The sequence below is a fragment of the Schistocerca piceifrons genome, chromosome 3 (genome assembly GCF_021461385.2).
Source record: "Schistocerca piceifrons isolate TAMUIC-IGC-003096 chromosome 3, iqSchPice1.1, whole genome shotgun sequence".
NCBI lineage: Eukaryota > Metazoa > Arthropoda > Insecta > Orthoptera > Acrididae > Schistocerca > Schistocerca piceifrons.
This window is the reverse complement of record NC_060140.1, coordinates 837322009-837339825: the sequence shown is the minus strand read 5'-3', so window position 1 is coordinate 837339825 and position 17817 is coordinate 837322009. Positions and strand designations below refer to the sequence as shown.

The window sequence follows — 17817 nt, the reverse complement described above, 5'->3', positions numbered from 1 at the left end:
CTTGAGTGAATTCTTTGGTAATTCTCTGGTTTTATTTTAAATTTTTATTTTAAAAATAGATTACAAGTTTATGCTCTTAACAAACAAATTCTGAGGCTTGTTCCATAGTGAAAGCTGTGTTCCATCAATTTGTGACTTATTATGCCCATGCAATAGTACAATGTGGCTGCCAAAATCCCCTCCATCAAAAAATCCTCACCATGTTTCACTCCTGGGACCTAAACTCAGACAAAAGTTGGAAACAGTGTGAAACAAGACTTGTCTGACCAAATGACTTTCTTCCATTGCCACATAGTCCAGGTTTTATGCATTTTCCTCTGATACAAGCATTTGCATCACTGATGAATGGTTTTGGAACTCCAGCTTGCCCTGGAATTCTCCAATTCCCTGCTCACAGAGCTCCTTCATGTTGCTTTGGTGTTGACAGGGTACATGAGTTTGACATTCAGTTTTGCAGTGACTTTTGCAACTGTTGTTCCCATACAAGGTGAGTCAAAAAGGACTTTACAATTTTGGATCGAGAAAGAAATTCATTGAGATAACTTAGAGAATTGATAGATGTGTTAGTTTGTAGCGAATAACCTCAAGTTTCACATAAAGATGTCAAGTGTCATTTTGGTTTCATGTGACTGCCATTTGTGATGTTGTGATGACATTCCCTGATTTGTTTCTTTGTTTGTTGTCCTCAGTGTCGACGTACTGGCTGAAAAAATAGGGGGTGGAAGTGCAGTACTGTCTACTGTAAATAATGTAGCTGACAGGGACACATTTGCATTTCACAGTTGTTTAATTTCACTTTTCACAACCCCCCACATACACATTTAATATGGCCAGTGCACTATTGTTTAACTTTCGATATCCCTCATTAATAGTTTTCAGGCGAACATCCACATACTGCTACAATAGCTTACTGTTGAATGTCTATGAGCAGTAAAAAAACATAACCACATAATTCAGATTTCTTGAAGAATGAAAAGGTACATATGGAGCAGACACTGTCATTGTTTTAACACATGGTCTAATTGTGTAACAGTTATTTCACAGTTAAGTTGAAGCATTGTTCTTGTTCTAATCAACCCAGGTTTCTCATCTGAAACTTGGCCATGGACTGACTGTCTTGGGACAAAAAATCAGGCCCTTATATATCCTCACAATAATAGGTACTTAAACTACACTTACAACCAAAATTTAACTCATTAAATTATCTGAATACATGAAAAAATTCATTCCTTTTAACAGTTTCTTCTACTACAAGGTTAAGCTGAATTATTTATTTAAATGATGAAATTAACATATATAGATACATGAACAATACTTTTGACAAAACTGTTAATTACTTTAGAATTAATGAAGGGCTGGCTTTGCTAACATGTTTTCGAATAGAGCCAAATACATACTTTAAGATTTTCAACTTTTGTAGTCCTGTCTTCCTCAGTTGTGTGTAATATTATGGTATATTGATAATTTTTACTTATGGACCGTCTGACAGCAACTGAATAAAACATAATTTTAGTGCCATACACATTTCGCCTTTATTTTCTGCAAGGCATCATCAGTGGCAGGTTGCGTGGCCAATTTCTTACATATTACGCTCCTGTTGCATTTTTGGTGTTGTTGTTCTTCTTATGAATGCCAATTTGTGGTTTGTTTTTCCCACATTCCACAGCACTATGAACTGAATGCTTGTTTTAATGCAATTACGCTCCTGTTACATTTTTGGTGTTGTTCTTCTTCTTATGAATGCCAATTTGCAGTTTTTTTCCCCACATACCACAGCACATGAACTGAACGCATTGCATTAAAACAAGTGTTCAGTTCATAGTGCTGTGGAATGTGGGAAAAAAACCACAAATTGGTCTTCATAAGAAGAAGAACAACACCAAAAATGCAACAGGAGCGTAATATGTAAGAAATTGTCCACGCAACCTGCCACTGATGATGCCTTGCAGAAAATAAATGTGAAACGCATATGGCACTAAAATTGTGTTTTATTGAGTTGCTGTCAGACGGTCCATAAGTAAAAATTATCAATATACTGTAAAGGTACTTTATGATTATTAGTAATTCGTCTTCCAAATATTTATAATTAATACAGAATTTCTATTTGTTTATACATCAACAATAGAATTTAATTTGTGAAACAATTACTGATTTCACACTATAACAAAAGATACTAACTAGGCATAGTCAAAATAAATTAGAAAATCAATTACATGCATAAAACTAAGCACAAAATTAGAACTGGTGTTATATTCTTTAAAACTGAGGTCCTACCTTTCTCTTTTATGAAAATGCAGATTATATTCTTGTATGTTAATGGTAATCAGTCAGAAGTGAAAAAATGAATTTTAAGGATGCAAATGACAAAAAAGGAGGGGTAGTAAAAGTATCCCGGCTTGCTTTGTCCCAATGTGGCTAACATCCCACCAGTAATCAATTTCTTCCCACACTCATTGCAGATAATCAGTTGCATCTTTTGTGATGGCAGCATAGATTCAATTTTTCAGGTCAGCTAAATTGGTTGTTATGGTAGGAACATACACACAGTCTTTTATGAAACCTCAGAGAATGCAGTCCAGTTGTGTCAAGTCTGGGGGGCAAGGTATACATGCGATTGGCCCTTCATGGCCAACCCACTGACCTGAGAAGTGATTATCAAAGAAGCCTCAAACCTCCATGATGAAATGAGGTGGTGCACTGTCTTGCTGATAGTAAACCATCCTATCTTAGTTGCCTTCACTGATCTATGGAATTAAGAAGTTTTCAAATAGCAGGACAGTTTTATTTGTGAAGATGAAAGGGCCATATACTTTCAATTTGCTAAGCGCACAAAACACATTAACTTTGGGCATCTTACAAATGTGTGTCAGGGTTGCATATGGAATTTCACTGTCCAATATTTTGTAACTGAGGGTGTTTACCATCCCACTGATATGAAATGTTGAATCATTGCTGAAGACTATTTTGTTCAGGAATGTCTTATTGTCCTTTATCCAACACAACATTTCTGCTCAGAATTCCCCATGAGAATCGCTAATGGGCTGTGCTATTGTGAATCTGCATTGTTTCAAGTGCAAAAATCTATGCACTACTTGCCAAACAGTCTTTTGTGAAATGCCAGTCTCACAAGATGTACATTGCATTGATTTTTGCAGACTAGAGGAAAAACTCTCCCTAACCTGTTTGATGTAATAATCCTGGTGATTTATCCTGCCACAGTGAACAACTTGTCTCAATAAAGTTCTTGTGCCAAGAATAAATTATAGGCCTACTTTGAGGTTCTTTGGCATATATGATGTGAAATTTAAGCCAAACCATTGTTGCAGAGTCTGATTCACGAAACCAAAACGCACAATAAGCTCATTCCAGAACAGTGAGAGTATCCATATTAAGTGTGCACTATGCTGGTGTTCCTGGTAGCAGAATGGGGTCCTGGTACATTATGTAAATCAACAGACTTGAGGTTGTTTCTTGCAAATTGACACATCTACCGATTCTGTAAGTTATCTCAATAAATTTCTAAATCATTCCAAAAGTCATCACAAGTCTCTTCAGTGAATATCTGTCATGACCACTCAACACACACATTTGTCTGCACTGTGACTTAGCAAATGGCGTTTTTCCACTTTTCCTCTATACAGTAAAAATCTTCAATGCAGTATGTCTTGAAACTCCATACACTTGGGCCCTCTGGGTTATAGAAGCACCCTCCATATGAGCACCGACAGTTTTCCCATGTTTGAATCCCTTTAGCTCTGATATAATGCACTCGCAACTACATGGAGCACTGTTCTGAATATGACTGACACTTTGTAATGACCCCACCTTATATGTTCCACAGTTAAAATGTTGAATTACTTCATTGTAATAACACTGCTATGTAATTTCTCTCATGTTCTAACAATGATTTCCTAGGTTTAACATAGATTGCATTACATTAAGTTGAGAAACTTTACTTATCTTTTCAAGATGGCCTCAGTGTCTAGATCTCTGCAGCTGCTGTGTAATGTTCTATGCAAAGAGGTCCTGGGTGTTACCATTAACTTTGGCTGAAGAATTAATGATTTCAGTTCACAATTAGTGTTCATTTGCCCCTTCACATTTGAACACACATGCTTCCATAATTACTACATACAGTTTTTCAAATACACACTGTAGAAAATGTGTATTTTGATGCCTTTCAAATACCATCATTGAAAACTGTCTGATAGCAATCTGAGAGTAGCCTGGACTAATCTCATGAAGTGTAATACAAAACTCTAACATGCTCGGCACAAAAAAATTGTATTTATATATGTTATAACCATGCATTCCAGAAGTTTTGAGAACAGGTAGTAAACTAAGTTACTGTTAGGATAGCTTTTGTTACTGAAACTGTTTATCAGTTTTAATTTTTTATTTATTAATTTATTGTTAAAATGAAGATTTACAGGTCTAATGGTAAGTAACAAAGGTTACAGATTTTGAAAATGTGAAAAATAGAAACTTCCTTTTTTTTATAAAATAGATTACATTATCAATAGTAAAATTAATAAAATTATAAATGGAGACAGATATTTTGTTCGTATATAACACTAACAATAGAAATTATTGTACCTAATGTAGACTTCTTTTCAGATCACTTACTTTTAAAATTATGACTACTAATTTCCATGGTGTAAGATCAATACCTGATAATACATCAATATATAAACAATATAAGTATACAGGGTGTCCCATTCCAACCTCCTGGATTTCAAAGACCCAGGTAAAAACCCACAGTAGATACGACAGTGAAAAATGCACCACTCTATAGAGCATCTCAAAGAATTTATTTATTTATCATCGATACACCTCTACATGTAAACCATTTGTAGCGCAAAGAATATCGAGTCTATGTTCAAGTACTTGCCAAGTTCTTGTAACATTTCCTCTGTTAGTGTTGCAATCGCATTAGCAAATGGAAATGCCATTTGGCTAGGGCCTCCTGTCAGGTAGACCGTTTGCCTGATGCAAGTTTTTCGAGTTGACGCTACTTCAGCAACTTGTGTGTTGATAGGGAGAAAACGATGATGGTAAAGACAACACAACACACAGTGTCTGATTGGAGAAAATCTCCAGCCCAGCCAGGAATTGAAACTGGGCCGTCAGGTACAACATTCCGTCGTGCTGACCACTCAGCTACCAGGCGCAGACTATCACATTAGTGGTATGATGTCGCAATGTAGGAATATCGTTCATTTTGGTTGCATATATGTAATTCTTCAGAAATCCCCACATGAAGAAATCAAGTGTCGTAATGTCAGGTGAACATGGTGGCCAGGCAATGGGTCCTCCACATCTGATCCAATGATTGGGAAATTTCCTATCCAGCAACCTGCGAGCCACTATTGACCAATGCGGTGGAGCTCCATCTTGTTGAAAAATGATGTTAGGTTGCAAGTCTTGTATCTGATGGTACATAAACTGCTTCAACATGACCAGATACACTGACCCATTCACCGTTTGTTCCGCAAAAAGAAGAATGGTCCAACAATCCTCTCATGCATTGCCCCGCACCAGACATTTAGTTTGTGACCATGCTGCACTCTGCCGACAATACTTTTCACTTCTGACATGGGAATATAAATTCTTTGAGATGCTCTACAATGTGGCGCATTTTTCATTGTCGTATCTACTGTGGTTTTCCTCTCCTGGGTCCTTGAAATCAGGGAGGTTTGAGTGGGGCGTCCTGTATTGTGAGAAATATTGTCTTTGACAATCAGAAATCAATATGAACATTCACAGATTAAAACTATGTAATTTACATAAGAAAATCAACTAAGTCTGTCTAAAATTTAGATGGTATTGAACATTTTAGTAACTGAGTGATGGTTCCGATAGGACTACAATCATTACAGCTTGCAACATATTGAGGATACTGTACAGGTGCAGTTAGTAGTATACATATGATTGTGTTGATTTCATTGCTGCTGCCAATCAAGATGTGTTACAACTTTGGAACAACTAGCAATCTTTTGTTGCCTTGTATACTACACTTCTTTAATCCTTATTACCTACATTATGGACAGTGCACAAAGTTCAACATCTTTCATCACTATTATTCATTTAGTAAATCAGTATAGAAATTCACCTGCTACAAATCAGGTAAGCCCCTCTATTACACAACTTTGGAGTAGATTCAAAATGAACAGTATTCCATTTCTATTCTATAGAAGCTTTCAATGACCTCTCTCTATCTCTCTCCCCTCTATCTTTATTTCTGTGAAAATTTGCTGATGGCTACAAGATGGCCTTTTGAGAAAGGAGGTCAAGGTGTAATCGAAAGTTTCTACAGAAGTAGAATACTGCTAGTGTGGAGGCTTTCTCCAAAGTTGTGAAACAAGGAGGCTTATCAGATTATATGTATAATCTTTTTCATCCCCCTTTAGGTGTAGGTCCTCCTTGCTTTGGTACACCTATCCTATTCATTACCTGATTTTTATATAAGGGTACAGTATGCTGTTTAATATTATACAGCACTTATCTCTCTATCCCTATACCTTGAGATAAATTGTTACTATTTTACTTAGAATCACTATCGGATTACTGAGATTTCCCATCTGCTGTCTCTTAAGTGTACTCCTCTGTGTTCCATTGAACGTGACCCAAGTTGATTTTTGCTTATTGCAAGAACATTATGCTGCTGTGGCTCTAAATATCTACATCTATGAGTACATTTGCCTCTGTACTCTGCAAACCACTGTGAAGTGCATTACATAGAGTGCTTACCACTTTACCAGTACCATTTACATATGGAACATGGGAAGAATGATTGTTTAAATTCCTCCATATGTGCTGTAATCAACCTAATCTTGTTTTCATGATCTCTATAGGAGTGATACATAGGAAGTTGTAGTACGTTCCAAATATTATCATTTAAAACCAGTTTTCGAAATGTTGCAAGTAGGCTTACATATATCGCCTAGAGTCTGCCAGTTCAATTTCTTCAGCATCTCTGTGACACTCTTCCACAGAACAAATGAACCTGTGACCATTCATGCAGCCCTTCTCTGCATATGTTCAATATCCACCATTAGTCCTGTATGGACTTGAGCAGTACTCTAGAATAAGTCACAGTATTCTACTAGTAGACTCAAGTCTGTAACCTGCTTTACCCATTACTGAGTCTATGTGATCATTCCATTTCATATCCATATGAAGTGTTACACCCAGATATTTGTATGAGTTGACCAATTCCAACTGCAACTCATTGGTACTATAATCAAAGGATACTATGTTTTTTTCATTTTGTGAAGTGCACAGTTTTACATTTCTGAACATTTAAAGCAACTTGTCAATCTTGCTCTACTTTGAAATGTTACCAAGATCTGACTGAATATTTATGCAGCTTCTTTCAAACAATAATTCATTACAGACAACTGCATCATCTGCAAAAAGTCTGAGATTACTATTAAAATTGTCCACAAGGTTGTTAATATACAGTGTGAACAGTAAGGATCCTAATACACTTTCCTGGGGAACACCCAAAGTTACTTCTACATCTGTCGATGGCTCTGCATCCAAGACAATTTCCATATCAAGAAATCCTCATTCCAGTCACAAGTTTTGCTTGATACCCCAGATGATTGTACTTTTGATAATAAGGGTAGATGTGTTACTGAGTCAAATGCTTTTAGGAAATTAAGAAATAGTACTGTATCAGGGCACATTTTCCCTTAACATTCTTCCAATCCTCAAAGACTTAATGCTAACATCCTGCAATGCTCCACTTAAGCTCCTGAAACAGTCTTATTTAGGTAATGTAACCTCTCTACAGTTGCTTAGCAACCTTACACATCTACAGTGTGGCACATCGATTTGAGCTCACCACTGTGTTCCTTAACTACTCCATCACACTCCTGGCCTTGTGACATGGTGCATTATCTTGTTGAAAAATGCCACTGCCAGTGCATGAAGAGGTATATATGGTCTGCAACCAGTGTTCAATACTCCTTGGCCATCATGGTGCCTTGCATAAGCTCCACTGGACCCATGGATGCTCACATGAATGTTCCCCACAGCATAATGGAGTCACAACCAGCTTGTCTCCATCCTGCAGTACAGGTGACAAGGAGCTGTTCCTCCAGAGGACCACAGATTCACATCATCCCATCACATGATGAAGAAGGTATCAGGAATCATCAGACCATGCAACACTCTGCCACTGCGCCAACATCCAGTACCAATGGTCACGTGCCCATTTCACTTGTAGTTGCCGATGTCATGATGTTAATGTTGGCACATGCATGGGTTGTCTGCTGTGAAGGCCCATCATTAGGAGTGCTTGGTGCACCATGTATTCAGACACACTTGTACTCTGCCCAGCATTAAAGTCTGATGTTAGTTCCACCACAGTTTACTACCTGTCCTGTTTTACCAGTCTGCCCTGCCTATGACATCTGATATCTGTAATGAGGCATGGCTGTCAAATTCCATGAAGTTTGGACATGGTTTTACCTTGGTCTCACCACATGTTGAAGACACTCATCACAGCACTTCTTGAATACCCGACAAGTCATGCAATTTCTGAAATGCTCATGCCAAGCCTCTGGCCACCACAGTCTACCCTTGGTCAATCTCAGACAGATTGCATGCCTTTCCCATTCTACACATGGACAGAATGTCCCCTAATACTACATGCACCATGCATGCGTCTGACTAGTAGTCATTCCTTGTTAGATGATGCTGCTATAACCTGGATGGGTTTATATAGATAGTAGGTTGGTAGTCATAATGTTCTGGCTGATCAGTTAATGTTTAGCTTCTCTGATTTCTCACCTGGTTTTGTCCTAAAAATAGTAAAGCAGCTGAAATTATCAGACAATGTAAATATAAATGACATATCTTACAGCATACTATAGAAAGAAATAGATTGTGTTGTATCTTTTAAGGTACTGTATAAAAAAATGTATATCCGAAGGATATTTTCCTAATGTTGGAGGGTAGTTCCAAAATATAAAAAAGTAGATATAGACTCACCTTCAAGCTACAGACCAATTTCCATTGTCCTAGTTTTTTTTAGAAAGTACTGTAATGTGTAATTTACCGACAGTTGTCTGTATAATTTGAAAATCTATGAATAATTAGTGGGTCACAATATGGTTTTAGAAAAAACTTGTCAACTGTTGATGCTATTGACTCTGTAGCCAAATACCTGCTTCGAGTATTCCAGGATAAAGATTTTCCTCAAGACAATTTTTGTGATCTAAGCGAATCTCTTGACTGTTAATTAGTATTGAAAGAATCATAAGCAGGTTTTGTGTGTTGACAGAGACACGCCCAGTACAGAACAAGGTAGGTATTCCACAGGGATCTGTACAGGGCCACTTTTTGCTTCTTATAATGACCTCCCATCATTTATTAAGTCCTATACATGCTAATTGCTGACAATACAACTTTTCTTCATAGTAGTAATGATTTTGAATGTCAGTACACTTATAGCACTTCTAGGAGTCACTGACAAATAGTAAAGTTTACTAGTGACATGGCACATTGATGCATTGCTCTCAATGCTGTCTTCCATACTAATGTTGATAAGTTTATCAGTACAATGAATCTCAGGGCAAAGCTCTGAGTGTGGCTGCTTAAAAAGATGTGAAGGCCAATCATAGATGCACACAGTAAGGCCACATAATTTTAGCATCCGCTTGTGGCACATGCGTGGCAACCCCTCATCAGAAACTGTGAGAAATGGAAGAGTGCTGCTCACTCAGTGGTGTGCTGGTGGAAGGTTTAAAAGTGCATCTCTTGCATAGCTGCCAGCAGTGAGCTGGGTGTGGTGGAGAAAGACGTCGCCGATATTGTAGTTGGAGTTGCTGCTTTGCAGGAAAAGGTAATCACTGTATGGCCTCTAGATGCTTAGGTGAGGGATGAGTGCTGCAGACATCAGTGGCATGACCTAAATATTCTGTTTCAGTATTGAAAAATGAACATTTCTGCAAATTACACTTGAGCCCTTTCTCAGTTAAAATTTGAAAAAGAGACTCCAAATTTTTGAGTTGTTCTTCCACCTTTGTTCAGAAGAGCTCTGACTGCAACTGCTTAAAAAGATGCATTAGACAATCAGTCACATGCAGAGAGGCACACACACACACACACACACACACACACACACACACACACACACACACACACACACACATATATATATAAATGCAACTTGCACACACGTCTGCAGTCTCAGAGAGCTGAGACCACACTCAAACTGTTGTGACTTGCCTATTTTCATGATGGCACATTCTGCTTCTCTGAACCAGTACCTCATGCAAAGAATAACTACCCATCCAGAATGTACTGGAATGCATACCAAAACTGCTGTCATTGTCCACCTTGGAGATGCACAGCATCCGTGAAGGCTAGTATACATCCACAAACAATAACACTGTACTTTTCTAAACAAACTGACTAATAGCAAGTACTTTTACTGTGACAATTATGATTTGTCAGCTAGACAGACACTGTGGAACACATTGCTTTATCAAATGTGGTATGTTTACACCACACAATACACTTGCCGCTCTCTCATGAAGAATATATCAACTACAGTGATTAAACTATTCACCTCTAAAGTAGATAAACTTCAATAGCTACTGGAAGAAGTTTGCAGAGTAAGTTTGAAAGTAATCCTGAGTATAATTGAAATAACACAAAAATATACAGCAATTACACCGAAAAGAAAATAGTACTGATTAGCAATGAATTCATAGTACCAGTTGATCAGTTTCCGTATTCGGGATATAACACTACTGTCTGCTACTACTATACCATAACCTCTAAGTTGGATGCAGTTCGTATAGTGAAATTATTTTTATTAAAGCAATTACAGTACAAAGAAGCAGAGCAGTATTACCCTCTGAAAGGAATTTAGTTGTGTTGACCGTGATATATCTAACGGAGGTGGCTTATCAGAAGTGAAAGTCAGAATTACGTAAATATTTAAACAGTAACAAACAATTAGTTTTTCTATCTACACTGTTCAAAAAATAAAGAAAATTGTTGCCAGCCTAATTAGGCATGAGAATGATTGACATTCTTGTTCAAGAAAATAGGTATGAGTAACTTTAACGGACAAACACAACCTATACTCTGCCACACTCGAGTGCAATGAACCTTGGCACATGAATACAGTATGTTCACGTTAAGGTTGGAGCTAACAGATCAGAACAAACTATTTGCATAAATATAATAGATAGCAAAACACACTATTATCTTGAGGACTTAGTCAAACTGAATGGTCTCAATAACTTTACTCTTAATATTCACTGTAGAATCGTAAATTGGACATAGGTTTAGTATTACATTTCAAACAAATTCCTATCTGACATGAAATATGGATATGGCTCACAGCAAATTTAGTAACTGTGCATAGATTTAGTCTCTCACTACTTTCTACTTAGAATGAAAATTAAATGGAGTTCACTAACAAATTACTTCTCACTGTCTTTTGAATAAAGAAGTTACCATTTTCATAGATAGTGGTCTTTCTATTAATTGTTATTTATCATGAACATAAAGGATACACTGTGGATCCTATTACACTATTAATATACACTTTCAATACGTAAGAGAAACAAGTGATTAGCAAGCATGAGTATATAACTTTCCACAACTGCAGTTTTCAACTTTTACTACAGTGAGACACAAAATTGACATATTTGTGAGATACTGACTCACCTTTTGCGATTTACAACATGCAGCAATGTGATCATTTACTAAGCAAAACTTTATAAGCCTCAGTTTTAAGAACTTTTAATTTTGAAGTTGGCAACAACATATTAACAAGCAGTTTTAATACAAAAATTATGTTCAGCAAGCATCATGTACTTTAGCTCACTCTCTTGCCACATTAACTTTAATTTTCTTTTTACTATGTTCAAGTGGCATTAATTAGTAAAACACTGGCTTTCCTATTTTCACAATATGGACACTTGGTAAGCATTTTTGACATGGGAAGGACCCTAAGTGGTTGTGTGACTAGCGATAAAAAAAATCGAGGTAGATATAAGAGTTCGAGTATAAGTTACCTTATATTTGCGCACACTAAAACATCCAATGCTGATCCTTCATCATACATTTCTACTATTCCTTGGTTCCTTTTCAGTGATTGCGCAATGTGGTGGCGATTGCATGTTGGTAGGTGGATTTACGGATAGAATTGCTGGACTCTGTCATTTCTTGGTGGCAATGATAGATATCAGTTCCAGAATAGTTCCAGCTCTTTATCTATCCATCCGAGGCAATGTAAAATGGCACAGAAAGCCTCTCTTTGCACCAGCACAATATACAACTTTTACATGAGCTGTTGACAGTTTGGTAGCTCATCCCCGACTGACTCTCAATTCCACCATTTCTACCTAGGCCAACCACATTACGCGCGTGCTACTAAGTTCCATTCTGGAGGGGAACCACACCATCTTTTACATACAAAATAACTAAGAACCCTAAGTGAAGATCAGCAGTTTACATAACAGCAACCAAACATATTAAATAAAACAAAACATTTGCACATATTGACATTTCTACAAAAAATTATTTAATTTTAAAGATAACCAAAGAGATTATGTGACAAAGACAAAACATATAATTTGCTCATACTGTACATATTACAAAGATTACACTTCCTACACTCTAAAAGACATAAAAGTTTTTACAAAGAAAGGAGTATACAATTTTGTGTTATCAATTCAATCAAACACATTTACAGAAGCTCAATGATGTAACATTAAATAAAACAAAAGGCAAAATAAATCAGTAGAGCATTAGAGCTATGGTGTTACAAAGAGAATTGAAAACAGCATCTGGTTGAGTGGGAAAATAAATAAACACCAGGGTAAAATTAGCCTAGAGTGCTTTTGATAAAATAAATAGATTTCAGTAACTAAGTTTCTGATATGTCTGAAAAGAAAAGTTTACAATCAGTGTGTATTATCATATTTTACTGGGGGAAGCAATATGGTGTTCAAATTAAAATAGAGTCATTAATTTAGAGATATGGGTGGTGGGAATGAGTCAGAGGTACAAGAAAGCAAACACATGGATCTGAGAACAGACTGAGGGGAAATATGTATTTATGACTATAATGAAAATTAAATGGTAATTAGTGAAACATGTTGCCACCAGATAAATGAGTGGTAGGTTGGCCAAAGACAATCTTCACTAAACTCCAAGTGATAAGAAAGGACTAAGGTGATGACCGAATGGGAGGTGGGTGAATGTCACCAGGAAGCCTACAAGAAGGTCATGGATACATTTGCCAATGACTGTAATGTACAGAAGCATCTAGAGGAGGCCTTCATCGTATAACAGAAGTCAAATGGCAAATGTTGGTAGCACAATATAGTAAGTAATTACAAAATAAACAAAAGAATAGAATATGCTGAATGTACATTTTAGAATAAATTATACAGTTTTTATTAATATGATTCCACAATGAAGTACATTTTAGCAGCTATTTTCACAATCCCTGTATTCAAACAGCTGATATAGTAAACTATCTTTGATTTCTGTTCTGAGGACTTGCTTCACAGCATAGACTTGTAACATAGGGGGATTAAAGGATTCAAATCTCCTCTACAAACCAATGTGAACAGGCATTGACTCTGTTGCATCTCCTTTCCTATGCTCGTCATTTATTTTGGTATTTGTGCTTGTATTCTTTATTGGTTCCATAATCCATAGTTTGGTGCATAGTCTGCACATGTGATACAATGCAAGCCAGGTTTCAGATTGTTAATGCAATTTATATTTACTCTGAATCTGAAATGATATTTCAGTAAATGTTGCATATTGGTAACATATTTATAAATACAAATAAAATGATTGTACACAATAAGTGTGCTTAAGAATGTGTGATCCATTATACAAATTTGTATGGTATTCCAAAAAATCAGAAACAGAGCAGAAACAGTAGTCAAGCAATTACTATTTCAGTTTCACTTTAAACATATGTAACATTGGTATCTGTTTGAAATAGGATGGCATGTGGTTACACAGCATAGTGCCATTATGAATTACTCCTTCTTCACAAATGCTTATACTTACTACATGGAGATGTACCTTATGCTTCTGCCTAGAATCATAAATGTGAAAATCATAGCTATGTTTAAGTATAATTTCTACTTTTAACATGATTCCTTTTGTGAATATTAGTGCTTCATAGATATATAAATAAGGCAGGAGCAGTATATTAGATGTTCAAACTGCCAACATCTGTCCAGTTTGCTCTACTCTTCTCTTTCCCCACAGCAAATTGGTAGCACATAGATGAACATTTGTTGATTTGTAGTAGCTATTGTCTTATGAACTGGAATGAAGGAAGTGTAAGTTCCTAAAGACTCTGTGATGAAGTACGCTTTTTTAGTGCACTACATTGACACTCAGAAAAGAGTGAGCATTATATACACCTGCATATTCCCTAAACTGATAGCAATGACATAAAATTATAACATTATTTCACTTTGCAAAATGAAGTAGTAATTAGATTTCAATAGCTGATATGGCTGATTTCACTAGTTTCAGCATGCATATCATCATAATTACTTTTCTACTACTTTCCTACTATTTTTTATCTCTTTGACTGTGTTTGTATCATTATTAGTGCAGAATCTTTTTATGTCAGACAGCAGTCAGTAAATTAAGTGCCAATTTAGAAAACTCTCTTTGTCATAATCACAAATTCCACACCATTATGTGTTAGTGAACATATGGTGTAACTAATGGACACATAACTGCTGAAGCATAAGTCAGTTAAAAGTGAACATCAAAACATCTTCAGTCCATTCTTTAAAGTATCTGTCCATATGGATTCAACAGTCTGTATGGCTTAAGTTTTATACTTTATATGTTGGTACTGAGTGTGGCATTGCACACACTAACAGCATGCACCATGAAGGGGTTATGCAAATTGGTCACAAATTGATATTCATTCATGTGTCAACTCAAAATGTAAAATTGTAATCTGTGACAGCCATTGGATGAATGTATGATGCTGCAGTGCAGTTTCGCTGTGCAGCTGGCAAGGATAGCAAGCAGTGGACATTTTCAGACCAGGGCATAAAGCCTTCAGGAATTTCATTCCATTCACTCAGTTGGACAGTAACTACACCTTGCACACAGGCATGTGAATAATATATGCATATCAGCATTTGAAAGAGGAAATATGGTGGGCTCAAAAAACCCAAATGGAGTAACCTGCAAACTGTTCAACATTTGAATAGGGATGATACCACTGTTTGATTGTGTTGGCAGGAGTGGGTGAACCGTAGCTAAACAGAGTATCAAAAACCAAGTGTTCAGACAAGAGAGATGACACAACAAGAGGACCGAGCATTTGTCAGAGAGGCACTCAAGACACCAGGTTCAACATTATCATCTATGTAACATCTCTGTATACCAACAAGCCCATTTGCAGTAGTGTTGGGCACATTTGTGCTCGAATATTATTGAATGGGGTAGATATGTCTTCAGTGATATGTCCCACTTCAAACTGAAGCCCAATGATCAGAGAAGATGTGTCTGGACATGGTCCAGACAGCAGTGATATACCGATCTGACTGTCACCAAACATATGGCCTGACAATTAGGAATGATAGTCTGTGGTACCATTTCCTTTCATAGCAAGACCCCTTTGGTTGTCATCTGGCAACTTTACAGCACAGTGGTACATTGATGGTAGTCTGCACCCTGTTCTTCATGGCAAATCATGCAATATAATGCCTGCCCGCATGCAGCGTGAGTTTCTGCTGCTTGTCTTTGTGGTTGCCAAATCCGAACTTGTCCAGCAAGGTCATGGTATCACTCCCCAATTGAGAACATTTGGATCATAATGGATAGGGCCCTCAAATCAGCTCAGGATTTTATGATGCAATGCATGAACTGGACAGGATTTGGTATGATATCCCGAGAACCCTATCAATCAGTGCCAAGCTGAATAACTGCTTGCATAAGGGTCGGAGGTGGAACAATACATTAATGACCTGCTTAATTTGTGAAGCTCTCTCTTGAATAAATAATCAACTTTTTTCTGAAAGTGTGATAATTTGTTTGTCTGTACATGTACATCACATCTATCGATTTCCATCCCATTTTGATAATTCCTTCATCATGCATTTTCTTCTTCTTCTTCTTCTTCTTCTTCTTCTTCTCTTCTGAGCACGTATCTGTTACTAATGAAAATAATATTGTTCTTAACAGATGAAGGTAAAATATTTTGCTTTATTGCAGCCCAGCAAGTTGACTACCTGAAGGATAAATGGCATGTTTATCTTATGCGGAGTGGGAGAGCAAATATGTGTGGTATAAACACACACAATGTCAGTTATGTTGCAAAGGCATTTAATGATGCTATCAGAAATGTGTCTCAATAACTCTCAAGAATTATACATTAAATGAAACTCTTTGTAGATATACTACTTCCAGAAAGTATGAAAATAATTGTACAACATAAATGAAATTTTAATAAAGTATCAATGAAATGTACAGCCTCTATAATTCTACTGCATAACCAATAACACTACTCACTCCTTCATATCATTTTGGGTCACTGGGAAACCAGATATAGAACTTCACTCATGAATTAAACTTTTTCATTGTGGACATTATGGAACATTGTGAGTATGTATTAATTTAATATAAATACAGATAACACTGACCAGTCACCTACGAAAGATTTGTTTATTTCTGTTATTACTTTACAACCCTTTTCAGAGTGATCTTCAGATAATGCATTCAGCTGTTACATAGTCACATTTGTGGTGTGATGGAGAGTACTGGAATGCTGGATGGTGGCTGACTTCTGATGACACTCAGCGTTTGTATTGAACAGAGGTTAATTCTGTGGCTGACAGGCAATGGACATGGAAGGTGAGAGGTGGATATTATGATCAATACTGACTTTCTGCCACAACAAGCAAGCTCCTGTATGCATAATCACAATACAACTGTGGTGTCACATATCAATACCACACCATGACCATCAAAGTTGGCAATGGAATTGCAAGATTCCCCTCACATGTCAATAGCGGTCATGCAGTATCTGGCAGACCCAGTGGAGAGTGCCCGCTGAGCTATGCCTCTTGTGGTTCTGTACCATGATCGTCCTCTGTCACTGTGATATAGGATAGCCAGTGGCAGCCACTCACTCCACTCCCACTTGAAACCTCTTTGCTATGTGATGCTATGTCTGTGGCACCTTGCCATGGCTCTGACACCTTTGTTCATGCTTAGTTCAGAGAGCCTTCCCCTTGTTGACACTGAGAGCTGGACTTCATTTCTTGCTGCAACATTTGTAATGAGTCTTCATTTGCTTGGAGCAATACAAGTTAAGTAAATCTTATGTTTGCTGTGTTAACATGCTCGCAAACCGTTTCTGCTCCAGTTCAGTTTTACTATGATGTCAGTTGCTGTACCACTCTGTAGCCCTCCCAACATTCACAATGTGTGCAAACCATGAACATCTAACAACCACGAATATGTAACTTCTGCATCATCTAAAGACGAGCATGAAAAGAGCTCAAATACTAGTTAATGGAAGTAAACAAATTTTTCATAACCAACTATCATGGTTATTTGTATTTCCTCACAATTTGTATCCAATTCACACAATGATCTATGCACAGAGTGAGGTGGCACAGTGATTAGCACACTGGACTCGCGTTCGGGAGGACGACGGTTCAAACCCGCGTCCATCCATCCTGATTCAGGTTTTCCATGATTTCCCTAAATCGCTTCAGGCAAATGCTGGGATGGTTCCTTTGCAAGAGCATGGGCAACTTCTTTCTCCACCCTTTCCTAATCCGA

At 37.1% G+C, this 17817-nt stretch overlaps 1 protein-coding gene across 1 annotated transcript in view; it reads left to right on the top strand.

The window, feature by feature from the left end:
- LOC124789102 (aspartate aminotransferase, cytoplasmic-like) overlaps positions 1-16385 on the top strand; it is an 80065-nt gene extending 63680 nt beyond the window's left edge. Inside the window, exon 8 of the mRNA XM_047256390.1 lies at positions 16243-16385. Coding sequence (XP_047112346.1) covers positions 16243-16385 — 143 coding nt within the window. The remainder of the gene's footprint in view (positions 1-16242) is intronic.
- Positions 16386-17817: the final 1432 nt, after the last annotated feature.